At 35.8% G+C, this 27,994-nt stretch overlaps 1 protein-coding gene across 2 annotated transcripts; it reads left to right on the forward strand.

The window, feature by feature from the left end:
* Positions 1–27,993, forward strand: DCBLD2 (discoidin, CUB and LCCL domain containing 2). 2 transcript variants are annotated; one of them, XM_026700846.2, is made up of 16 exons: positions 4–281; positions 8,475–8,702; positions 10,219–10,356; positions 12,267–12,318; positions 13,636–13,708; positions 13,989–14,122; positions 14,920–14,960; positions 17,536–17,751; positions 18,538–18,662; positions 20,696–20,843; positions 22,103–22,228; positions 22,574–22,699; positions 22,856–22,949; positions 23,890–23,939; positions 24,941–25,078; positions 27,081–27,993. In XM_026700846.2, the coding sequence occupies exons 1-16, from the start codon at positions 170–172 to the stop codon at positions 27,524–27,526; spliced, it is 2,247 nt and encodes a 748-aa protein (XP_026556631.1). In that variant the 5' UTR covers positions 4–169; the 3' UTR covers positions 27,527–27,993. The 2 variants fall into 2 exon arrangements, with proteins under 2 accessions (XP_026556633.1, XP_026556631.1); XM_026700848.2 differs by lacking the exon at positions 22,103–22,228 and having other exon boundaries at positions 1–281.
* The last annotated feature ends 1 nt before the right edge of the window (position 27,994 follows it).

The raw sequence follows: 27,994 nt of genomic DNA on the forward strand, positions 1-27,994 counted from the left end.
CCCGGAAGTGGTTGAGGCTACCGGGGGCGGCGGGATCCAGCGGTGGGTGGGGGGAAAGGAAAGGAAGGGGAGGGGGCGGTGGCCGGATCACCAGCGGTCGCCGGAGACGCGCAGTCGTTCGGCTCGGGATGCATTCGGACAACCGGCTGCTGCGCAGGAGAGGCGGGAAATGGTGAGGGGCCGCGAACGCCTCCTCCTCCTCGTCCCCCCGGGGACCCGGCCTGCGGCGTTCTCCCTGCTGTTGCTCCTGCTGCTCCGACGGGACGCGGTTGCTCAGAAAGGTAGGTGGAGACCCGGTGGCCTTCCCGCCATTGTGCCTTGACGCTCGGCCGGAGCGCACCCAGGAGGGGCATCGCCCTCTCCCTTCGCCTCGGATGCCATTAATACGTGGGGAAAGGGGGAAAGGGAGGGGAAAAGGTGGGGCAGCCTAATCCACAGATGCTCTTCCCATAAAACCCTGTTCTGTACATCTGCAGCGGGCTTCTTCTTCATCCCCTCCTGAAGTTGTGCAAACTTTCAACGCCCTCACCGTTTGGAATAGTAAAGAAATGTAGAATAGCTCTTTTCACCCGACCACAGTGGAACTCCCGTTTCTGAGTTCCTGCAGCTTGCTTTTAATCGACAGTGCAATCTGTAGTAAAACGCAACGAGGGTTTTGTAGACTGGGATACCGTTTCTCTCTGTGCCTTCGAAGCCCAGGGAGTTTTCGCAACTTTTCGCCAAAAAAATAATAATAATAAAATCTCATCTCGGGAAGCGTTCGTTGCATCTTCGTTGGTTAAGCTGAACGGGCGCCTGAAATAAGTGCTTTTTCCCCCTTTTTTAAAAACGAAGAATTGAGTGTGCCACGGATCGATCAAAATAAATAAGTAAATCTAGTGTTGGAAAAAACATGCTGTCATCTCCAGAACATCTCCTATTAATTTGTTGCAGCAAAGACCTAGTGTTTTGAAGACTAGTAGTGTAGCCCAGTTCAGTTCAAAAGTTTTCCCTAGATCTGGGAAAGAAGGGTAGAATGGGATACATTCAAGATCCAATGATGGTGGCATGATGCCAGCTAATAAGTGTGTGTGTATTTTGCAAAGTGCAATCCAATTGATGTTTAGGAATAATGAGAACATTTATTCTACATGATGAAGAAAAGGTGTGTGCATTTGGAAATGGATTATTTGGAACTATATTGTTTAATATGCTTATTTTTTATTTCTGTTGCTGAACTTTGTAAACTACTTAGGGTCACTCTGTTGAGTCTATAAGTCTTTGACCACAGAAGTTTTACTAATATGGTAAGCAAATAAATAATCATAAAATTTAGTTGAAACACTTTACTGTTTTAGAAACGATGAGGTTTTCAAATTTACAATATTTTGGAAACAGTATCTGTATGAGGAGCCTACTTCTACAGTAGCATTGTTCAAATGAATGAATCTCGCTCCCTAGCAATAATTTTTGTAATACTTCAGCACTACCTAACATACTAATATATCTCTCAGTGAGTCCAAATAAGGGCAGAAGCGGATATACTGCTCAGGAAGACAGAAAAAAAATGTTTGCATTGTAAAACAAATCCTTTGTATTTAAACAGTATAGGATTAATCAATGTAAAATAAAAAACTTGAAAGGAAAGGATTATTGTATGTGAAATGATGGAATGGAATTAAAGAGAAACAAGAGTTGAAAAAACAAAAGAGGAGGATCATTTGGAAGAAGAGTGTGGATTTTAAAGTTGAAAAAAAGGCTGCTCTCATATTCTTTCAAAATGAGATGCCAGAAAACATATGCATCTCTCCTTCTCTTCACCTCACCAGTACCCCTAGATTTATCATTCATTTCACAGACTGCAATTAGGGCAAGTAACTTAGGTTACTTTGATTTGAGGAATGCAGTTTGACCTCTGAATGTAAGATATCTTCTTTTCCTTCCCTGTGAAGTTGTTTTCTTAGGTATGTGCCAAATGTTTTTAAACTTCTTTTTTGCACTTTGACATATGGCACTGCCGGCATACTAAACTTCCAAACTTATCAGAAGAAACTACAAAGGGTTTGAAATCAGGATCAGGGATATTTAGAAACTGCAGTTCTATCTTAAGACAGGTTAAAGAAATTCACATATTGTGCCATTTGGACCTGGATCCATTTCAGAGTACAGCCATTGCATATATACAAAGGTGTTTATATTGCTGGATTTTTTTCCACAAAAAATGTTTTGTTCATCTGTTTAGTTTTTGATGATAAAGTATGTGATAGATTCTAAATTCAATGTTCTGTTTTATTACATCTACTGCAGTATTATATCTATTTACCATGTAAAGCCTACTATAGAATGACAATTGTTAATATGAGTAGTCTATTTTGCCTTGCATTATTGTAGGGATCAATAAGCATAAATTCAGATTTTCCACAATGATCTGAAAATTAGCTCAGTGTAGATCCAACTATCTGCCTTGATTTCTTACATTTCTTTAGTCAAACTACGAGAATTATCAAAGGATGATGTTACAATTGTGCTCATAAGTTTACATACCGTGGCAGAATTTATGATTTATTGGCCATTTTTCAGAGAATATGAATGATAACACAAAACCTTTTCTTTCATTCATGGTTAATGGTTTGCTGAAACCATTTATTATCAATCAACTCTGTGTACTCTTTTAAAATCATAATGACAACAGAAACTACCCAAATGACCCTGATCAAAAGTTTACATACTCCAGTTTTTAATATGGTGTATTGTCCCCTTTAACATCAATGACAGCTTGAAGTCTTTTGTGGTATTTGTGCATGAGGCTCTTTATCTTCTCAGATGGTAAAACTGCCCATTCTTCCAGGCAAAAAGCCTCCAGTTCCTGTAAATTCTTGGGCTGTCTTGCATGAACTGCATGTTTGAGATCTCCCCAGAGTGGCTCAATGATATTGAGATCAGGAGACTGAGATGGCCACTCCAGAACCTTCACTTTATTCTGCAGGACTTTCTGAAAACATGTTGTGTGACTGTTTCAAGATGCACAATGAGTCCATGACAAGTTGCCTTGGCCTTGTGTTTAGGATGATTGTCATGTTGGAATGTGCAAGTATGTCCCATGCGCAGATTCCAGGCTGATGAATGCAAATTTTCCTCCAGTATCTTTTGATAACATACTGCATTCATCTTGTCATCGATTCTGACCAAATTTCCTGTGCCTTTGTAGCTCACACATCCCCAAAACATCAGTGATCAACCTCCGTGTTTCACAGTAGGAATGGTATGCTGTTCATCATAGGCCTTGTTGACTTCTCTCCAAATGTAGCATTTATGGTTGTGGCCAAAAGGCTCAATTTTGGTCTCCTCACTCCAAATGACTTTGTACTAGAAGGTTTGAGGCTTGTCTCTGTGCTGTTTGGCATGTTGTAAGCGGGATGCTTTGTGGCATTTGCATAGTAATGGCTTTCTTCCGGTGACTCGACCATGCAGCCTATCTTTCTTCCAGTGCCGCCTCATTGTGCATCTTGAAACAGTCACACCACATGTTTTCAGAAAGTCCTGCATTTCATCTGAAGTTATTTGTGGGTTTTTCTTTGCATCCTGAACAATTTCCCTGGCAGTTGTGGCTGAAATTTTAGTTAGTCTACCTGACCATAGTTTGGTTTCAACAGAACCCCTCATTTTCCACTTCTTGATTAGTGTTTGAACACTGCTGATTGGCATTCTCAATCCCTTGGATATCTTTTTATACAGTTCAACTGCCTTTTCCCACAGATCCTTTGACAATTCTTTTGCTTTCCCCATGACTCAGAAGCCAGAAAAATCAGTGCAGCACTGGATGAAAGATGCAAGGGTCTGTCAGGAGTCCAGGAACTCATTGACCTTTTTGTACACTCACACTAATTACAAGCAAACAGATCGTAGGTGACAATGATTACCTTTAATACCATTCAAAGCTCTGTGTGCATGTTATCAGGCCAAAATCACCCGGGTATGTAAACTTTTGATTAGGGTCATTTGGGTAGTTTAAAAAGATTTAAAAAGAGTAAACACAGTTGACTGATAATAAATGGCTTCAGCCAACCACGAACCATGAGTGAAAGAAAAGTTTTTGTGTTATCATTCATATTCTCTGAAAAATGGCCAGGAAATCATAAATTCTGCCAGGGTATGTAAACTTAGGAGCACAACTGTAAATACCTGACAGAGACTTGATGCCAAAATATAGCCTATCATGGTTTAGTTACCTTTGTGGAAAGCAGCTAATTTAATTGATTACAGATCCCTCCATTTCAGCAAAGTTTACCTTCAGAATCAGCTACTATACAATAGCTTGCCTTCAGCCCTTTTATATGGAAACAACTATAGTGAAACTTGGTCTTGTGGTTATGGTTAAATGGGATCCATTCTCCCTAATCTACTATACTGTTGTATAATGATACGGGAAGAAGACTTGTTTTTCTTTTTTGTTCTATGTCCCAGTTGTCTCTCAGTATCTTTTCTAATTTTATCCCAGCAAATAAGAAATGCCTTATTACAGACAATATAGCCAGATTTTACACAGAAGCTTTGAATGTGCCCAGACATGATTATGGTATAAATGATTAGCATTTCTATATTTGGTCTATAAATCTTTGATGAATTTGTAGGATGCTAATGTTTTATATTATTAGAAGCTACTAAATATATATAAAAACAGGGAGCAAGCTCCACATTTAGTCTCACTGATTATGTTCCTAGTTGGGTAACGAAACACCTGCAAGCAAAGTTCAGATGCACAGTTCAACCTGGACCTACATATGTTGGATTATTAGATTTTATAGTACATGTTATTTCTATACTGCTAATATATTGCACAATAGACTGAATATCTTGTTTAAGATTTTTACTTACAATTTATGGGGTTTTTTCTTAACTAATTTTAGCTTAATATTAAGAGACTACAGGTCTGTCTGTCCGTCTGTCTGCCTACCTACCTTACCTACCTACCCATCCATCCATCCATCTATCTATCATTATTATTCTAACACAAATGAAGTGCCCAGAAAATATGAGAACACCAGGTATAGTTAGACAGTTAGATATACTTACAAAATATGGAATTTGGATGCATGTTCTGGGTTTAAAGAAGAGTTTTTCTTGTGAATACAAAACTTATTAGATAACTTAGTCTCTGGACCTAATAAAAATACTAATTAAACAAATTAATGAAATTAATCACAAATCTTGCTGAGTATAAACCTATTTAACTGCCATTCTTTTTTATATGTTCAAATATAAAAATACAAATACTGTATATTAGTTCCTTCCAAAATATATTAGTGCTTAAATAAACTAGTGATTAATTTAGTAAGATGGCTTAGGCTTTCTAAGTTTCAAAAACAAAACTATCTTTTTTACTTCTGAGATAAAATATGTTTTAATAAGGAAGTACATGCAGATTCTGGGGTACTTAGTATTCAAAACATTAACTACCATTCTTTTATTGCATCTGTCTTTGTGTATGTATGTGTGTATAGAGAGAGCATAATCTTCCCCAAGGTATTTGCAAAAGCTGGCAAATAACAACACAGTGAATGTGCTAGGGCAATAATACAGCAGCCAAATAATATCACCTTCTGACTTCTGGTTCTTCTTTTTCTTATCCCCTCTTTTGGATCTTGATTAGTTTCACGGACAAATACATTGTTCTGTTGAATATTTAATATTTCTGTCAGTTCTAACCCTTCACTAGTATGTAATATGCAGGGTATCATATAAAATAAGGGTGGAAACAAAATGTAGCAATTTCTGAATTGTAACTCCTGTTATCCCTCAATGCTATTTGTACTGAAGATGGTGGAAATTACTGAACAAAACAGGACAGGCCATAATTGATTTATGCTGTCAGACATTATGTAGATTTCAAATGGCTTACCTGAATATAAGGAAGGATTATACGGTATGTACTTTTTATTCAAACACATTTGCAAATAATGTTTTAAAGTCCATGCTAGTGAATGAGGGATGTCTGAGTTGTTCCCTCATCTGTTTTGCATTAATAGTGAAATTCTTTATGCAAAGAGTTAATTGCTATATCAGACTTAATAAAACAATATTAACAGCCCCCCTTTTAGAAAATTAATTAAAAATTTTAATAGTTTTTTGATGGAAGTAAAATCAATGTTATGTTTGACTGGTACTTTATGCATTCTAAGGGAATGAGAGTTTCAAATTCCCCTGTCATGAAACCGACATATGATTCTTCTCGGTGGCAGAGGCACAACCTGTTTATTCACATCAGTCCCAGTGCTATGTATCTTTGCCATAATTACTTGTTCATATTATTTACTGAGCTGTACATTGTGTAATAAGGAATTGAATTATAACAGGAGGTCAAGAAGAGCTGTTCATGAATATGGAGCCATATTCCCGACTGTTATTTTTTATTCAACAAATATACAGTTCAGATAAAAAAGAATTCTAAGATAGTAAAGGGAAATTTTAGACATTACAGTTTCCCCTTTCTCAATCTTTCCCCCCCCAGATATATTATTACCTTAAGCACATAATCATTCACTATCAATTATCATAACAGATATAGCTGAAACCATTCTAAAGCACTGTTTGTTCAAGGCCCACTTAAAAGTGGTTGGTGTCTTTAACTTTTAGACTCTAAGGAATTCAGATTTTTTTTTCTAAAGAGCATTTCAGAAGCCGTCTTCTATGGGCTGTATCAATAGTACTATAACCAGGGGTGGGATTCTACCGGTTCATCTATTTGCTAGAACGGGTTATTAACTTCCTAAGCAGTTCGGTTGTTAGAAGAAATGTCCTTTTGTTTTGTTCCACTTTAGAGGCCCAATCCTATAAGGAAGGCATTCCTTACATTCTGATGTTGTTGCTTACAAAAACTGCCCCTCCATTAACCCTTATTACATTCTTGAAAGATAGACTTTCTGTCTCCAGAGCTTTTCTGGAGGTTTTTTCCCCATTAACCCTTATTACATTCTTGGGAAGATAGACTTTCTGTCTCTGGAGCTTTTCTGGAGGTTTTTTTTTTCCTCTCCTTTGCTGGCACTTTGCTTGTGTCCCGAGCCCGAAATTGACATGTGTAGCCATTTCATTTAGAAACCTGACAGCTTGACTTTCTTAATACTCCCCTGTTGGAGTTAGCTCTTTGAAGAAATAATTGAATAATGAAGCAGAGCTTCCGGAAGGAAGCTTTTAAGGATAAGGAACCAAGATGAGTGACATTCAGCAAGGCTTCTTGGCTAGCTAGAAAGATTCAAATGTGAGTTTAGCCTTTCTGAGTTTTGGTCTAAAACTGGTTTTTGGTGAAGTTTAATTCTGTCCTTGGTGATATTTAATCCTGTGTTTTATTGATGGAATAATTTTCCCTATTCAGCTTTGTTTGGAAGGAAAAAGGTTCCCGAAAAGAAACTGGGTTGAGAAATCTGGCTAGTTCCTGTATCTATTTGTTCTGATAATTGGTTTAACAAGCAACAGCTACTGTTGTGATTTAATTATTTCTATTGTGTTTGAATTTTTCCTGCCTCATGGTTTTTTTAATCTAGGGAGAGGATCTTCCTTCACTGCTTTAGTGGTATCTGGCACTGTCCTTTTGGGGTGTACTTCCAAGAGGCAGGATGCAAGCTTGGCACTGATTTTTTTTACTGCCTTTCTGGGGAGCATGTGACCTTTCCTTAAATCTAGATGATTTCCTTAGGATATCTTGTGAGGTGGGTGAGACCAACTGGTATCTTTAAGTGGTGCAAATGGATCTAAGGATTGCTTCTCCTGGGTGTGTTCTTTCTGGAAAGCTTAAATTACCTCTCTGCTAAAGGATTTCACTTTATGAGCAAGAGTTGGCTGCTGATAGTTATCATTGCATTTTAACTATTTTAATTCTTCAAGGTAACTCTGGCTTGCAGGTATTTTTAATCTAATGATTGGTATTTAGGGCAGCTTTTTGCAAGCAAAGAAGCTTTTTGTATTTTTGTACAGGTAATCCTTGACTTACAACAGTTCATTTAGTAACCATTCAAAGTTACAATGGCACTGAAAAAGTGACATGACTGTTTTTCACACTTACAACCATTGCAGCATCCCCACAGTCATGAAAGGACAGGTGAGGAGAAGCACTGCTCGATGTGAGTGATAATCAAGTTGGCCAAGCCCACCCAGTCACATGACCATCAAGCCACACCCACCAACTAAGCCACGCCCACAGAACCAGTTGTTAAAAATTTTGAGTCCCACCCCTGACTATAATATTGATTTTACTTTAATTATGTGCATATATAAAATCTGTCAGAAGTGCTTTTTCATTGTAGGATGCAGATTTCACATTAATTAAAAAAATCAAGATTAGATTTAGGATGTATAGCTAGATCAAAAGGTTACATAACTAAATCCATAATTATGAAACACCAACATACAACATATTTAATTTGTAATCTCCCTTTGAAGAGTAGGTACACATTTTTCTGGGTGTGAAAAAGCAGCTTTACAGATGAATTGTTGTTTTGCAGGTGATGGATGTGGATATACTGTCTTAGGTCCTGAAAGTGGAACATTTACATCAATTAATTATCCACATGCCTATCCCAATAGCACAGTGTGTGAATGGGAAATTCGAGTAAAGCCTGAACAGAGAGTTCAGCTCAAATTTGGGGATTTTGATATTGATGATTCAGATTCTTGTCATTTTAATTATGTGAGGATTTATAATGGAATTGGACCGACAAGAACAGAAATAGGTAAGAAAATATTTTCTCTCTAGTATTAAGATACAATGTTTACATATATACTTAAGAGTAGAATTTTTTTTCCTTTTTCTGTGCCCAATTTATGTGAATAATTTGACTACAAGCAAAGCAAAATGTTACCTGATTTTGTAATAACACAAAGTTGAAGAAGTTTTGAAAAGTCCTGGACAAAGAAATAAGTTTATTGTAATATTTCTTCACTCCAGTGTCCTTTTTCCTAAGTAGCCTTGAACAAATACATTTTAACATATTTATATTTGTTTTAAAAATGACAGATTATAGATTATATATTCTGCACTTTTAATAGTTATATTGATTTCTTAGTTCAATAAAAAGCATTTAAAAAGACATATGTATTGAGAAAAGCAATATTTTTATTCAGTACTTGGTGTAAAGTATCTCATACACACACACACACACACACACACACACACACACACAAGTTTATGATTCTTCAGTGTTATATGAGAAGTGATTTTCTCTAAAACAAAAGGCAAAACTTGAGTTCTTTAGATGGCAAAGATCTTTCAATCCTGATGTACAAGTACAGTTCATTGACCCAAATAATTCTCTACTTTTGTTCTCTTTAGGTACAGCTTATTCTAGTATGATTAAATAAAAGATCTTAGTCTGCTGATAATGAATTCCTAACTCAATGGAATGTTAAAAAGAAATAATACAAGAGAGCATAGATTTTATCCATCCATCTACATGTCCAGCAGTATGACAAATGGCCAAAACTGAATAGAATGGGACTAAATTTGGTATTTGGAAAGAAACCCAAGCAAAAGAGATCAAGCTTGAAAATCAGCCAGATCAGATGATAGATGAATTTCATAAGCCATGCTTTCCTTATCTCATTTAGCAATCTTAAGGTCATAGTAAAATTAGCAGTACTTGTTTCTTGAAGTTTTGAAATAAAATTCATTGGTAAAAACTTGCTGTTTGGCAAAAGGAGTACATCTTAGCATATATTATGATTTAAGTAAGGGGAATTAAAAGTAAAATGGATTCTTGGAGATAACTTTTATAGGAAGTTTCATTATGACAAGTTCTTATGAATAAACTCATAGAACACATATTAAAATTAATAATTAATAATACAAATACAACACACACACACACACATTTAGGAAAATCACTCTATTTCTCTCCCTAGCTTGGAAAAGGTTTTCAGCTTAGGAAATCAGTCCTTGGAAAGACTAAACAATATATTTGATAAAATGTTTAAGTCATAAGTGGTTTGATGCTAAATAAAAACTCAGCAGGCTTGGAAATGTTGAAAAAAACTATACTTCTCTATGTCTTGGGTACCTCTGAATTTCTGACAGATTCTCAAAAACCTGCCTTGCGAGAAAAGGGAAAACTTCTTGTTCATTTTGTATTTCATTATTGTTAAACTTGTGCAGCTGTTATATTTAGTGTAGATTAAACATATAGGTCTACTAAATAGTGAGGCATTTAATACTACATTTACATATGTGTTGAATCTCTCTATTATATCTAGGGAAATACTGTGGTTTGGGCCTTCAGGTGGACAAATTAAATGAATCAAAGAGTAATGAAATTACAGTACAGTTCATGAGTGATGTTCATTTTTATGGACATGGGTTTCTTGCTTCATATTCAACAACTGATAAACCAGGTATGGTATCTAATTTAGTAATATTTTAGCAAACTACACATCTATTTCTGTTTAATAATTATATAACCTTAAAATAATAGGTATTTTCTTGTTACAAAGTTTCTGATAAATAATGTATAAAGAATTAAGCAAAGACATTTATAAAACCACATCTAGACAGGATGATCTAAAGATACTAAGCTTAAAATACACAAAAATATAACTAGAATACATTAATTCAAAGTGTTTAAAATAAATTGTTCTGTTTTGTAGTAACAATGCACATTCCTGGCCAAATAGTCATAGAGTTTCTGCCTTGATGCTAAGCGTTTTTATTATAGCGGGGATCAGAAACACATTTTTTGAAGATTAGGATTGAGGATAGCATTCTTTAGGAATAATCTGTGGCAATAGCATATTTTTCTACTTTTCAGTCAGCTTTCTCTATTTTTCCCACTTCTCTAGTTGCAGACAGATCATTATTGCTTGAAGTCTAAACTAATCTGCAAATCATTTGAAATTCAGTTAACTTTTTTTGGATTACTCCAATAATAGCACAGCTCTAAGTATTTTCTCATTGATTTATTGGTTAATAATTTCCTTTAGTTTTCATATCTAGAGCTTCAAATTAACAACCACATGGCTGAAGTTCACTTCAAGTCACTGGAGAACCACAGCGACCAAAATTAATAAAGATGCTTCATGGCATCATGACATAAGGTCTGAGTTAGTTATTTGTACTGACATGAAACCTAATCACAAAGGATTTCATGGATAAGAATAATTATTTGGAGTTTCTATTGCAGGAATATCAAGCTCTAAGCCAGGGGTCAGATCCTCCTTGTGGGGTGCTTAGATCTGGCCCATGAGGTTGCCCTGGAAACAGCAAAGGACCAGCTTACGGTATCTCTGCCAGTGAAAACGGAGCCCGGGAGGGCTGTGTGGGTTCCGTTTTTGCCGGCAGAGGCCAAAAACTGCCCGGGGACTGCATGCAGCCCTCTGGACCCAGATTTCTCTGGCAGAGGACTAGCAAAACAAACCAAAAACAAAAGGAGAAATGTTTCCCCTTTTGCATTTGAACATGCAAGGAAGGACAGGAAAGGAGAAAGGGAAAGAGGAAAGACCAAAAAAAAAAAAGAAAGAAAAGAAGGAAAGATGGGAAGAGAGCAATGAAGAAAAAATAAGGAAAGAGGGGAAGAAAGAAGAAAGGAGAATGAAGAGGAAAGGGAAAGAGGGGAAGGAAGGAAGGAAGGAAGGAAGGAAGGAAGGAAGGAAGGGAGGAAGGAAGGAAGGAAGGAAGGAAGGAAGGAAGGAAGGAAGGAAGGAAGGAAGGAAGGAAAAAAATTATAGTGAGTGGGAAGTCCTGCCTTAGCACTTGCCACTACATGTGCCTCCGACATAAGTGACATCAACCTGGCCACTCCTACCACGCCCACACTGGCCCTCTGAGGTCAAACACAACCCTGATGAAATTGAATTTGACACCCCTGTTCTATTGCATGAGTGTGCTGGTAATCATTACAAATTCTTCTCAACTGCCATATCAACTAGCATTTCCTTACTTTGGGTGATATTTGGGCAAGATATACAGAAACTCAGCTTATCCTATATATTATATCTGCTGTTCCTCTTTTTGGCTTTTTTTTGTTAATATCTTGGTTCTACTTAGATCTGTTTTGGAATTAATCATCAAAGAGTGATTTCAGCTGATAGAAACAATATGTCTAATATAATGGCATGTAGCACATTATAGCTAGGAAAGAATGGCAATAGTTCCCTGAGATTATAATTTATTCAGTGGAAATCAAAATAAGTATGATGCATTAAAATGATTAATGATTCACTAGTTTTCAATGTAGATTTTTGACCCATTTCACTGTTTAAAATATTTTTTTCTTTCATAATTTGTCTTTTGCTATATTTTTTCCTAGATTTAATAACATGTTTAGATACTGCAAGTCACTTTTCAGAGCCAGAATTCAGGTAATTTTAAAAAAATATTCTGACAATAAATCAGATCACTTGTGAAGTAGCCACTTTTTCTCTTGTTTGAACAAAATATTTCATAAGGAGAAAAAACAGTTATACGCATGTGTGAATAGACTTTTGACTACAGTTCTATGACATATAGTTGAGTGAAAATAATTTTATTCAATGCACTGGGACATTTTTGTGTACGTTTTATTGATATATTTAGCATGAATTGTTCCATACTCTTTTCCACTACTAAATATCTGCTTCAGAAGTAGTACTTAAGTATTTCAGTTTGTTATGGTTAGATCAAGATTTATTATTAATATGGTTCATTATGATTTTTTAAAAAAATCAAAAATTTAGTTAAACTCTAAAATTCTAAACGAAGATTTTGACTTCAGTCCTCTATCTACTGACCTGAAAGTAAACTAACTGTTGATTTACTTCAGAATAAACTTAAAGAGGATTGCACTTTTAACATATTAACTGTTCTAAGCCACTTTAAAGTAGAAACTGGGGTTCATACCAGGAATGGTATTGTACTGGTTCGGCCCAGTTCAGTCAAACTAGGAGCTCCGAGGATCATCTGTGAGCGAACCGGTTCGCTCCAACAATCAGCTGCTGGGCCTGCCCACTCGCCCTGGCTCTATACTGACCTTTATTTCCTGCTTTTGAAGCTCAGCTGCTTTGCGCAGCACAGCTGATTGCTGTGCGTCAGCTGTTGAACACACAGGGAGAGTGCAGGATTGCAGGAGAAAGTCAGTATCAAACCCTCTATGCACATGCAAAGCGCACCCACCAAGCCATGCCCACAGAAATGGTGGTAAAAAAAAGTTGAATCCCACCACTGTTTTATATTACCATTCTTAGTGTAATATAACATACTGTAGCTCTTAAGTCATAACAATAAATACATAGTGGTTTTCAGATGCTGGTTTATAAACTGTTTGCAATAATCAATCAATCATAATTTTCCCAGAAATACTTAACTTTTACTAATTGATTTATTTGTTTTACAGTACATATCATTTATTTGTCTTGTCATTCATATATCATTAAATAATAAGACTTAATTCCCAATGTTGTGTTCAAAATATTTTCAGACCAATTATTTGCAAAGTCATGGCACTATAGTTTATTTTTGAACAGTACTTTTTTCAGGAATATATGCCTTCCTCTTGAATCTCCAGACTTGATTTGTTTGAATAATAAGACTTGCTTGTTTGAATAATAATACTTGCTTAATCAAGTTTATTGATGGTTGAGAATTTCAGCACAGAATATACTGGTTACACATTATAAAAATACCTGTCTTTTTCCTCCTAGCAAATATTGTCCAGCTGGGTGTGTGCTTCCTTTTGCTGAAATTTATGGGACTATTCCTCATGGCTATAGAGATGTAAGTAACGTTCATTGTGATTTTTAGATTATTTAGTCAATTTATATAATCATCCATTTTACCATAGTGGCTCTGGATGGCTAAGAATATTTAAAATCAAAATACAAATCACATAAAATATCAGTGCATATTATAGCAATCAGAATAAACTAGTTTGCCAGAAATTATCAATTTCACACTTCCAACTAAGACTCAACACTGACTGAATGTTAATATTTTACCAACAATAGTTGAAATATTGTGAATTAATGCATGATTTCAAATCAATCTTCTTCCCAAGTCATCTTCCCTTTGCATGGCTGGTGTACATGCAGGAGTGGTATCCAACATCCTTGGAGGTCAAATTAATGTTGTAATCAGCAAAGGTATTCCATATTATGAAAGCTTTCTGGCTAACAATGTTACATCAAAAGTGTAAGTATATGTTTTCTTAAAAATAATTGCATTACAGTATTGTTAGAATTTGACGTGCATATAAATTTAAATTCTGAAACATTAAACCCAGATGAGTATTTTAAATATTTTAACGAATTATTATTAAGTACAGAATAAAAGGCCTTGTTAAAAGTTTTAAAACATGTTTTGACAGTATCAGAATATGTTTTTCATGAAATTGATGCCATTGATTAATAGAGTATGGCTAGTTGTTGACTAGAATGTTGACTAGCAATTATTTTTAATTCTTAAAATATGAAGCATAACATCCTTTTTAAGGAGTACAGTATTTTTAAGAAATAGAAATAAAATAGGAAGAAGTTTAGTATGTTTCAGAGAAATGAAGGGTCTATTATAAATATTTTGCATTATGGATTGCAATGAATGTACATTTTTTTTAGCTTTCACATGTTATAAATATTGTCCAGTGTTTTGACTTCAAGAAAGTACACAAGTAAAATAGTTTTTCACTGAGAAGCTTGCTAAAGTGTTGGTCTTAATGGGAAGTGGGCTAATCTGAGTATCCACATTTTTTAAAGTGGCAGATCTATCTAGAAGTCTGCTTTTCCTTGTATTATTTTGAATGTGAAGACTTATGGTGTGGATCTTATTTAAAAATAGTCTAATAATCTGCTAAACAATCATGCAAAATGGTATATTGCAAAAATGGTGTATCTTTGAATACTCCTCAAATATTTTTCCTTGACAAAAATCAAGAATTTTTTTAAATATGTTGATAGTAAAATACAGATTTGTGATTCGTTTTTTTTACACAGGGGTCCTCTGTCTTCAGGTCTCTTCACTTTTAAAACCAGTGGTAAGCCTTCATTCTTCTTGGTGTTTAATGAGATCATTATTCAGCCCTGTATTTCTCATTCATTTTGTTTTTCTTCCCCCTTTCATTGTCATTTCAAACATGGAGCAAAAGGAGATTGTCTCCTGTTATTGAAGGAATTACTGATTCCCTAAACACATTGCCTTGTGATTACATGAAATTATTAACTTTTGTTTTTAATATTTGTTATTAACAAAAATGACATAGAATCAATCCTCTTCTCCTTAATGTAAATTATAAAATGTGCAACCCAATAGATACATTTTCTATGAAAACACATAATTACCTATTAATGTATTTGTACTATGCATATACATATTTACATATGTTCTATGCATTTAGAAAGTATTCAGGTCCCTTCATTTTTGTCAATTTTGTTATGCTGCAGCTGGATTCTATAGCTGTTGAAATTCATTTTTTCTCATTAATCTACACTTAGTAAGCCATAATGACAAAGTAAAAATATAGTTTCAAAAATGTCTGTAAATATATTAAAAAGCAAAAACTGAAATTTTACATTGGTATACTGTGAGTATTCAGACCCTTCACCCAGTACTTTGTTGAAGCATCTTTGGCAGCAATTACAGACTTTTTGGGTATGACACGACAAGCTTTACACACCTGGATTGGAGGATTTTCTATCATTCTTCCCTGCAAATCCTCTCAAGTTCTGTCAGGTTGGATTGCAACTGTCAGTGGACAGCCATTTTCTGGTCCCTCCTGATCAATAGGGTTCAAGTCAGGGCTCTGGATGGACCATTCTAGGACTTTACAGAATTGTCCCTAATCCCCTCCTGTATTTTCTTGACTGGGTGCTTAGGATCATTGTCATATTAGAAAGTGAACTTTTGGCCCAGTCTGAGATCCTAAGCACTGTGGAACAGGTTTTCATTGAGGATATCTTGTACTTTGCTCCGTTCAGCTTTCCCTCAACCCTGATCAGTCTTCCAATCACTGCTGTTAAAAAACACCCCCACAGCGAGATGCTGACACCATCATGCTTCATTGTTGGGATGGCATTAGATAGGTGATGCCTGGTTTCCTCTAGACATAACATTTATAATTGAGGCCAAACAGTTCAATCTTTATTGCATTAGACCAGAGAATCTGTCCCTTACAGTCTGATAATCCTTCAGGTGTTTAATGTTTTTGTTTTGCAAACTCCAAGCAGGCTTTCTTGTGTTTTGCATTGAGAAGAGGCTTCTAGCTAGCCACTCTGCCATGAAGCTCAGATTGGTGAAAGGCTGCAGTGAAGCTCTGTTCCATCTCCACACAGGATCTCTGGAGCTCAATCAGAGTGGTCATCAAGTTCTTGGTCACTTCTCTTACTAAGGTCCTTCTTCCATAATTGCTCAGTTTGACCAGGTGACCAGCTCTTGGAAGAGTCCTGGTTGTCCCAAGCTTCTTCCATTTGTGAATTATAGAGGCCATTGTGCTCTTAGAAGCCTTCAGTGTAGAAGAAATTTTATTATAGCCTTTCCCAGATCTGTGGGTTGCAATAATCTTATCTCTAAGCTCTGCGACAGTTCCTTTGACCTCATGGCTTTTGCTCTGATACTGTATACATTGTCAGTTTTTAGACCTTCTATAGATAACAGATAATCAGAGTTGGAAGGGACCTTGCAGGTTATCTAGTCCAACCCCCCGCCCAAGTGGGAGACCCTACACCATTTCTGACAAATGGTAGTCCAATCTCTTCTTGAAAGTCTCAAGTGATGGCGCTCACACAACTTCCGAGGGCAAGCTGTTCCATTGGTTGATTGTTCTCACTGTCAGAAAGTTTCTCCTTATTTCCAGGTTAAATCTCTCCTTGTTCACTTTCCATCCATTATTCCTTGTCTGTCCTACAGGAACTTTAGAAAATAGCTTGACCCCTTCCTCCCTGTGGCAGTCCCTCAAATATTGGAGGACCGCTATCATGTCTCCCCTGATCCTTCTCTTTACTAGACTAGCCATGCCCAGTTCCTGCAACTGTTCATTGTATGTTTTAGCCTCCAGTCCCCTAATCATCCTGGTTGCTCTTCTATGTACTTTTTCTAGAGTCTCAATATCTTCTTTGTTATGTGGTGAACAAAACTGGATGCAGTACTGTAGGTGTGGTCTTACTTAGAGAGGCACGTGCCTATCCAAATCATATCCAATACATTTAATTCACCACAGGTGGACTCCAATCAAGGTGTAGAAACATGTCAGAACGATCAAGAAAAATAGGAGGTACCAGAGCAAAATTTCACATGTTGCAAAGATTCTGAATACTATGCCAATGTGATATTTCATTTTTTTTCTTTTTAATAAATTTACAGACATTTCTAAAATTATGTTTTCACTTTGTCATAATGGGATAGTATGTGTAGATTAATGAGAAAAAAATGAATTTCAACATTGTAGAATCAGGCTGCAGCATAACAAAATTAAAAAAAGTGAATACTTTCTCAATACTTTCTAAATGCACTGCATATGTCTCTTGTTCTATGTTGAATATTCAGGTATAGACACAATGCAGTTTCCAAATTCCTTTAATCTACTGATTGCTCTTTGTGTTTCTGTTTGTGTTTAGGTTGTTATGGGACACTTGGAATGGAATCTGGAGTAATTGCTGATTCACAAATTAATGCATCCTCATTTTTAGAATGGCCTGAACAGCTGGGTCAACCAAGCACTTGGAAGCCAGAAAGAGCTAGGTTGAAAAGGCCTGGGCACTCTTGGGCAGCTTTTACTAATGATGAGTATCAGTGGTTGCAAATAGATCTAAACAAAGAACAGCGAATAACAGGTAAGTAAGTAGAAAATATTTATTTAATGGAATACTTTAATGGAATATTTATTATTATTATTGGAATTTAATTTGAGTGGAAGTAAGAGAGAATGCTAGATGCAGTATCTATTTATGAGATTTAACATAGCCAACCATATCATCAAATCAAATCAAATGTCATCATTTAGGTCTGACTGACCTTGACAGTAGGAAAAGAGAAATAATTTGGTGCAACAATTCATTATCATGAATAAATTAAATGTTTTGCACAATTGTATGATTTGATGAAAACATTTGGCTACCTGGAATGCGAATGTAAAAAATATCCCTTAAAAAGTAATAAACATAACATTTATCAGCCATAGGATGTTACAGCTAAGAGTTTCTACCTCTCTACAGCCAAATTGTATCCCACCCTGGAAACAGCCAGCGAAAACGAGCTCAGGGGGGCTGCATGAGGCCATCCCAGGCTCTATGTTTGGCTGCAGCAGCCTCTTGCCGCCCTCTGCCAGCAAAAATGGAGCATGGGGGGAATGCGCATGGCAGAGTACTCAGGCCACCACAGACATCCCCACACAAGTGATGTCAAGCTGGTCATGCCCACTCTGGCCTCCCAGAGTCAAACACAACCTTGAGGAGACCCTCAGTGAAATTGAGTTTGACACCCCTGATATAGAAGATATGCTTAGAATGTCCCAGAAGAGTCAGTCAGTCTGTCTGTCTATATCTAAACACATACACACATTCACACAATACATACACTTTTATATTTGTTTATTATAAAGGGGACCTTCTGATTCACAGGTATCATTACAACAGGCAGCACCTTAGCAGAGTACCATTATTATGTCTCTGCTTATAGGATTCTATATAGCAACGAAGGACAGAAGTGGACAGTATACAGAGAACCTGGTGTTGAGAGAGATAAGGTGAGATTAATATATCACAGGAAATAATTGTGTTTTTAAATGATATTTAAGAGCTGTTTTAGAGCCTTCCTTTAATATAAAGGTGCTTATATTTGATGACAATAGATTGAAATATATTTATTGGAAAATGATAATTATTTGTAAATGCTGAAATTGAACATGTTTTATGTTTCATTTGAAGCATAGATCGTACTAATCCTTTCAGTCTCTGTGTTAAGATACTTGTATAGAAAAATAAAAAAAGTATTTTATATTTCATGCACTTAATCTTGGATTGAGGGAAGATTACCCACAGAAGTCACAAACAGAAATCCCAAAGGCAGATATAATAGGAAGAATGGTTGGATAGGACTCTACATTTTTGGGGAATTTGATGATTCAGTATCAATATCAAAGAATATTAGTTAGAGATGTAGTAGTATTTAGGCTTAGTGAAATACTTTTAAAAGAAACAAAAATGCCTGCATACAGCACATATGGAACACTTTATGAAGACTCTAACCACATCACCACCGAGGCTCATCAAACATGAAAAAAGATGCAGCTGGTTTAATGATAAACAGGCAGACTTTCTGTATATTCTCAAAGGGATCACCCCTTTTGAAGAATTTATCCAGGTTTAGTGGGTTTCTTCATCTCTACCTTATTATTCTTTGGTAAAGTGTTTTAGTAGAAAGAATTGACAAAATCAGTTTTGGAAGTATAAGCTATCTTTCCCTCTACATTATTTTAGTAGCAAAGGCAGCCTACATGAATTTTGCACATGAACATCCTTATTCCAGAAAATTTTCACAGTGGATCACCTGTTTGCCATAACTTTCGTATCTCTACAGAGCAATTGTCTATTGTCAATTGTCAAGCAATTGTCAGTTGCTTGATTTCAGTTCTCAATGGCTATTACCTTGGCCATGCTTACAAAGCTAATATGACTTGCAGGTCAGTACCTGAGAGGCAAAACGTTACCTAAACCTGTGTTATAAAAATAAGTGTTGTTAATGAGTTTTGTTGGAAATCTTAATTTTTGACTTGATACTTCATAGTGTATTGAATGCTGAGTACGGTCAGAAATAAAAATCAGATACTAATTCTAACTTTTGACTGCCCTCTTCTGGGCTTGGTAGCTTTAAAAAAAGAGGAAGAAGGGATATATTTAAACTTTGCTACATTGAACTTGATAATGATAAGTGATCACTGTCACTTTCATAGTAATAAAGTTTAAATGTGTTTGTCTGAGATTATATAGCAATTTCTAAGAGTATGAGTTAGTTGAAGAATAGTAAAAAGAGAATTCTAAGTTGAGCTTGATTCTTGATTACTTCATGGACATCTCCATACAGTGTTTTTGGCTGCAGAATGGAAGTGGTTTGCCATTGCCTTTTACCAGGATTTTTTAAAATTTACAATATAGAGCATTTCTAGACGTTCAGGTCTGAGTCAGATAAAAGTTACTTAAATAATGGTACCTGTTATGGGTTTCTGATGTAGTGTGACCATATTAGGTGTGGCAGTTAATCTTTCTGTCCATTTGAACACAGAATCCCATGAGTTTAACAGCAGAACATTCAAGAACAGGGATCAGATGAGTTGCCTTACTGGAGGTGTGAAGGCTGCTGTTAAACAGTGATCAATTATGATCAAATCTAGCCATATTTATATATCACCTTGAGGTTATAAACCCTGTATCTCTTTCTCTGATAATCAACCTTTTGCTGTCTTTTTCTCAGCCTTGAATCTTGAAAACATCTGCAGAGTGTTTATATAATAGTGTCTAGTCTCAGTTTCTTTATTTCTGCTCTTGTATAATATAAAAGTAAGCACTTTAAACATTACTGGTTTTTAATGATTGCTTCATTGAATTTGCATTAATGAATATTTCATCAGTGCTTTGAGAACTGAATGCCTGCTTTGAAATAATTCGACAGTCATAAGAGATAATAATTTTCTTCTGAATTTGAAAATGAAACTTTAAAAAAGAAAATGGAATCACATGGAAAATCTTGTATTACACATTATATGATCTATTTTTCCCCTAGGTATTTCAAGGCAACACAGGCTATTATCAGGAAGTTCGCAATAATTTCATTCCACCCATTATTGCTCGTTTTGTTAGAATAAACCCTTTGAAATGGCATCAAAAAATTGCAGTGAAAGTAGAATTGCTGGGATGTCAGTTTAATATTGGTAAGTCAAGCGGCATTCATATATTTTTCTTATAAAATGAACAGTTTTCTAATGGAGGAAGAGGAGAACATCCTATGTGCAATGTTACTGTCCTTCATTTAGTAAAGAGGATCATAATTTTAACCCTCAGAACCACCACACAGTTCTGATCCATGCTGCATAATTACACTGTTCTGATCTTTGCTTCAGCAGTTCTACTTATTTTTGTCAGAGTATTTGTGATGGCTAGAAAAAGAGTAGCTAGCCCAGCCCCTGATATACTGAATATTTTTTTTTTCTGATTTGGTTCAAATACACAGCCCTGACTGTGGAAGGAATAAGATTTGCTTAGTCAACAAGCCTTGGTTTTCCTCAAGAAGCCATCTTGCTTCTTTATCACTGAACTCCCTATACTGGCATTTTTTGTCCAGTATCTAATCTCTCCTTTGGCGGGAAGATGATGAAGAAGGTGGCTCCATAGCAACTTCAGAGGACCCTGAATAAAGTGGATCATCTGGATCCCTTTCAGTTGGGAGCCAGATCCAGGTTATAAAACAGAAAAAACATTGGTCATGCTTTTAGATCTCTGGCAAGGGTGGGAGTCGCATTTTGTGAAATGAGTAGCCATTTAAACTTTATAAATCAATCAATCAATATTTGAAGAAACAGAGCAGAGCCTCGTCAGGATAAGTAGCTATTCCTCCATCTGTTGTGAAAAGTATATTTATTCATCTGGGCTTCTGCAACTGAATCTGGAAGACAGTCCTGGAGGGCTCTCCTCTCCTCTTCCCCTCCCCATCTCTGTGTTTCCTCTGATCCAGAGACCCCTCTCCTTTTTTTCTATGTCAGAGAGTATCTCAACTTCTATTATTGATAGGGAATAGCTTAAATGTTAGGAGTTTGATTTCTTGTTCTCCTTTTTTGCTGGAGCATTCTGCTTATCTACTAAAACTGGGTGAAAGCTGCTTGTTTCCCAGTGAGCATTAAAATTGTGATCCTACATATTCAAGAGAGGGGAAGGAGCTGTTACGGTAAGTCCCATGTTCCATTATGCCAATATGCTCAAATACTTCTTGCATGTTCATGTTTCATTTTCATTGGGTTACTGACTGGTCCTGGACATTCATCTCTTACATATTAGGAGAATAGTGAGATTTATTCACATTTAGTTGCTGGCACTCTTACCAGATATTTTGAGAAAAAGTAAAACTATATAAAACAAAGATACTTGTTACATTTTAAATTAATGACATCATCTCAAGATTTTGCTTTTATTTAAGTTCGGGCTCCAAGACCATCATTACCTCCACCACCCAGGAGCAACAATGACTTTTCTTTGCAGATTGATAAAACAACCTTCACCCCTGAGGTCAAGAACACTATGTTAACTCCAAGTGTAACCAAAGGTACTGATATCTAAAAAATAGCACTTGCAGCACTATAATGGCTAGCATTAATAGTGCCTTTTTGTGGTTCACCTTATTTTTAACCCACTGAAATTCAATCACTAGAAAAGATTAACTAATATATATTTCTGTAGCCAACAGGACATGCAGATTTTGCATACAAAATTGCTAAATTAGAAGTCAACTATTTTGTACACTGAAAAGTTCTTAGCAGTCATAATATCTTCATGGCAGTCTAAGAAAATATATCCAAATACTATGAAATGTTATATGCATTTTTACTGAGTATGGGATATTTTTTTTTGAAGCCAAATTATTTATTTAAGATTTTGCTTTGGTTTTAAGTTCGGTCTCCAAGAGCAACATTGCCTCCACCACCCAGGAGCAACAAAGACTTTCCATTGCAGACCAGTAAAACAACTTTTGCTCCTAAGATCAAGAATACTACAGTAACACCGAGTGTCACAAAAGGTACTGATATCTAAAAGATAGCACAGTAAAATAATGCATAGCATTAATAATGCATTTTGGTGCCCTTTAATATTTACCCAGATAAAAGGAAATGTATCAAGTTTGTTTTTAATGCATTTATGAACTTAACATATTCTATATCTTAATGGTTTTCAGATGTAGCATTGATAGCTGTTCTAGTACCTGTGTTGGTCATGGTTTTTACCACCCTCATCTTGATCTCAGTTTGCTCCTGGCACTGGAGAAACAGGTAACCAAGTTATATAAGCACTTCTAAAGAAGGACTGTGTCATAATTTTTTACAACAAGCACAACATACTCAAAAATTATAGCGGAACACCGCCAATTTGGGGATGATTGATGGAACATAAAGCTGTAAGTTTCTACAATGCCAACAAAAATGGAGGATATAGAATGGTGCTAAGGTTTATTTTCACCTCCTCTGGTGGAAGTTATGGTGCCTTTTATTGAATGCTGGTGAACCAGATCAGGAAGGTTGCATTTTTTGCATTTCTGTTCAAGAGCATACATCTCCAGATAGTTCTCATAATATATTGTGGCTGCAGGTTTAAGAATTCTTAGGTACAGTTGTGTGATTAATTTATTTGAAGAGCTGCAAGCTCACAACAGAGGAAGATTGCTAAGAATGCACAATGACAATAAAAGATATGGGAAAATTTCAAAAGATTCATTAAAAATCCCCATGAATTGAAATAATCCTCTTTAAATAATAACAATCCTTTTGTTATAGTATTTTGTTATAGTATTTTTTTTCTTAAATAATTTTACCTAATAATAACTTTTAGAAACACTTAGATTAGGCCTGGAGACACCTAGTGTCTACCTCAAGTCTACCTTATCCATAAAGTTCAGGCCAATTGTGATGATACATTGCTTTGTGTATTACCTTTGTCTCCTGTTGGAAAGGATGGAAATTTACTGAGGGCATGAATTCATGGTAATTGATTACAGCAGATTTGTAATACATTTAGTGGTTGAATGGCATACTTTAATAAAGAACATTGCTGCTATTTATGTTAATAGTACAATACACAAAGAAAACAATCTTCTTTATGTTATATTACAGCCAAATATTTTAAAGTCATATTTCAAACAATTATACTCTTAATTCTATCTTAAATAAGTTAATACTAATTATAGATGTTTTCTTCATTTGGCATGATTTTCAGAAAAAGAAAGTCAGAAGGACCATATGATATGCCTTATTGGGATCGTGCAGGTAACTTTAGATGAAAAGTTGTTGTAATGTTTTGAGGCTCAAATATGTGTTTCTAATTTATTTCAGTTAACATTTAGAATGGGATAGACACTTGACTACTTCACAAAACATCTCAAACGGCATTCTTGATTCTCATCTCTTTCCTACCCCTAACACTGTTTTGCTATGGATCAGGATAGAATGGTGGAGTAAGGCAGGTACATCCGTATAGCCCAGGGGTCATGTGGCTTCAAACTTTTAATGATATAAAATGCAGATTAAAACAAAGATTATAGGAAAATGGCAGAGAGATAGAAGTGGTACAGGAAGAAAGAAAGAAAAAGCATTGGCTAACTTTTTTTCAATGCAATAAAGTACATAATAGAATTACTCAACTTCTTACTTACCAGCTCAGCAAGTTAGCAAGTATTAGCCAGTCAAGAGTTCATTTATTTCTGTCTCAAGCACAAGATTCAGAAGCTGTTTCCAAATAGAAACAAAGATGGATATGTTTTTAATTAATACTGAATTTTGCACTTCTTCCAGCTCCATCACTTTCTCCATCCATTCTTCTGTTGGCTGGGGAATTCTGGAAGTTGGAAATGCCCAAGTCTTAAAAGTTCCAAGGTTGGATACCCTTGGTTTAAACTATAGCAACCACCTCACAGGATTGTTATTGTGAGGAAGATAGGAGGAGGAAGCAGTATTAGGTATGCTTGCTGCTTTGAGTTACTTATAAAATAATAAAGAGATAAAAATCAAATAAATAAATAGCTGCCTTGATAAAGGAGGAAAAGAATTAAACTGAGCCTAGAATCCAAGTGAAAACCGCTAAGGAACTTTGTAGGATTTAACTGATTTCACAATATGTGTAGAAGCCTGCTATTATAAAATTGATAGATTAGCGTAGAAAGTTCCTTATTATAGTTAAATACATATGATGGAGTTTTAAATAGCTTGATTCATAAATATGTCTTATAGGTCATTGGTGAGAATGGCTCCTTTTTAATATCTTATTGCAGGTTGGTGGAAAGGGATGAAGCAATTCTTTCCTGCTAAATCTGTAGACCATGAAGAATCATCTGTTCATTATAACAGCAGTGAAATTAATTGTCTTAGATCAAGAGAAGTTACTACTGTGTTACAAAGTCAATCAGCAGGTATATCTTCCTCAGTTTACATTTATTTCAACAAATGCTGCCTATTTAAAAAAAAGATGGTATATACATTCAAATTAAATGGATTAACAAACATGCTATAGTTTCCCACATAATTTCAGGTTTATGAAAGAAAATACTTGATTTAGTTTAGAGCACGCTTGACATTACAGTCATATCATGGCTTTTCATTTTGGAGAAAGCTTGGGAAACCAGCCTTTCTTTAGAGCTAGCTGGGTTCTTTTTTAATGTAGCAACAATTTTCAGGTAATTTATTAACATGGAGGCAAATGGGCAGCAAATAACTCTAATAAATAAATATTTTTCTCTTCTAATAAAGTTTCAACTTGGTAATCATTTAAACCTACTAAAAATCTTTTAAATGGCAAATAAAATATATAGTATATTTGTGTACTTCTTATACAGAATTATTTTCTAACTGCTTCAATAAGCAAACCTTAAAAAGTTGAAGTATAGGTAGCCCTTGACTTACGATTAATTGAGCCCAGAATTAAAGTTGTACGTTGTTTAAAATAATTAGTCCCTTTTAATAATTTAAACAATACAGCCAAAAGACGAACAAAGGTAGATGCAAGCATTTCGTATTGGCTCATCTGTACCTACATTCCTATAATAGATTAAAAACAGCTTCAAATATAAGATTTAGCAAAAGTATTAATTAATTAAGCCTAAAACTCATGTAGGAAAGCAACCCACAGCAAGCTTTATGCTCACGGGAGACTAGATCAGTGGTGGGATTCAAATTTTTTTACTACCGGTTCCGTGGGCATGGCTTGGTGGGCCTGGCAGGAAAAGGATACTGTAAAATCTCCAGTCAGAGGTGGTATTTGCCAGTTCTCCAAAATATTCAAAATTTCTGCTACCGGTTCTCCAGAACTGGTCAGAACCTGCTGAATACCACCTCTGTACTAGATTGACATAAAACCATTTCTGCACGCAAAAGTGGGGACTTCAAATGGTTAATGGCAATTGCCTCAGCAAACTGCAGGAAACAAAAGTTCTAGTGACATAGTAGAACTTTAAACACATGGTTTTTGATCTGGTGACCCGTAGATAGTAAGTGTCTCTCAATAGCCGAAGCAAGCATTTTATGGCCATGATTTTCTGGTGTTGGATTCCTCAAGGCTGTTTGGACCAATTTTGGAAGATGCTCCTTTATTCTGAAAACCAAACACCTATCAGTTCTGCTGAAGTAATTGTCTCTGCAATTACAAACAAAGTGGTAAATACAATGAGTTTTGGCGCTGATAGGTGGTACTTAATTAGGGGCAGTGGTAGCTTCTGGGTTTGATGTAAGTTGTGCCAGTTGTTAAGTGGGTCATCTTGTGACTTCTGATTTTATTCCATTTTTGCAGCTGTCGAAAATAAATTTGAGTTGTTAACCAAATCTTTTATGTGCAGTAGGTGGAAGTTTTTAAGCCAGAAATCAGAAGTAAATGCCACAACAAAAAATAATTCCCACAGAAAAAAATAAATCATGGCTGCATGACCACAGGAAGCTGAATAAATGTGAGCCAGTTGCCCAGTCCCTGAAGTGCGATCATGTGACCATGAGTTGGATTAGCTGTTGGAACTTCAAATCTGGGTCATAAGTATCCCTGAGGAGCTCCATTGGAACTTTGAGTGGTTGCTAAGCATCCAGTCCTAAACCAGGGATTAGATATAGATAAAAATATCAGTCCGATTTGTATTGTGGTGGTGGATTTATAAAAAAATACTGTACGGTCCCTGTAGATATTCTTGAGGTTATTAAAGTTTTATTAAAAATCAGTGCCACTGTTTCTGATTCCTTTCAAAGTTAAAGGATGACACACAGATCATTTTGATGCAGGTACAGATTCAATATCATTCCCATCTACTACTGAGATTAAGTTTTTAAGTGTGCCTGGTGAATAGGCTTGTCATCTCATGCTTCAAGTCCTGTAGTGGCTTTTTTCCTGTGTATTGAGAGGTTTAGAAATTCACTTTTGGCTCTCTTCAACAGAGTATGCGCAACCACTTGTAGGAGGAATTGTTGGCACACTTCATCAAAAGCCAACTTTTAAACACGAAGAAGGAAAGGAAGCAAGTTATGCAGATACGGATTCTTGTAACATCTCAGAACAAGAAATATATCATGCCTATGCTGAACCGCTTCCAGTTACTGGACCAGAATATGCGATACCAATAGTGATGGATATGTCAGGGCATCCTGCACCTCCTCCAGGCATTACTTCTGTATCTACCTTCAAAGCTTCAGGGAAGCAAGCTCCTTCATTAGTGGGAATTTATAATAAGCTTCTTTCTAGGGCAGATAGTTCATTATCAGCCACACACGTGCTCTACGATACACCTAAGGGGATGCCAGGACTGAGCCTTCCAAATGAATTGGTATACCAGGTGCCACAGAATATGCCACACTCCACAGAAAATAAAGAAGATACAAGTTAGAGTTTTCTACAAATTAAATCAGTAGAGAAAAAGGTCATACTGTTGTGTTAAAGAAAACCATGAGATTATAGGCCCAGAACAATGTGTGTTGCTCTTTTGAGGGGCCAATATACAACTACCGCTTTCTTGTACAGGTAATGAAAAACTTGTAATTCACTACTGTTGGGCACTACGTTCCCTCATAGGCATGAAAAATGTAATCTGTGCCTAATTAGTGTGAATACATAAGTCATCTAGGCTCATCAATAATCATTCGATACTCCATAGGGCTAGTGGGCTGAAGAAAGATAGTGTTTATTACATTTTGAAGTTGATGCTATTAACAGTCTGATTAACAATTCATAAGGATATTCATAGTACTGTAAAGCAAACTAAACACAAAACTCATTTTTAGTATGTATTTATACAAACTTGAAATTGATCTCTGCAATGAATACACTAATTTCTGTAAATAAATTGGTAAACACA

The sequence above is a fragment of the Pseudonaja textilis genome, chromosome 7 (genome assembly GCF_049901715.1).
Source record: "Pseudonaja textilis isolate UNSWEBS1 chromosome 7, rPseTex1.2, whole genome shotgun sequence".
NCBI classification, from domain to species: Eukaryota; Metazoa; Chordata; class Lepidosauria; order Squamata; family Elapidae; genus Pseudonaja; species Pseudonaja textilis.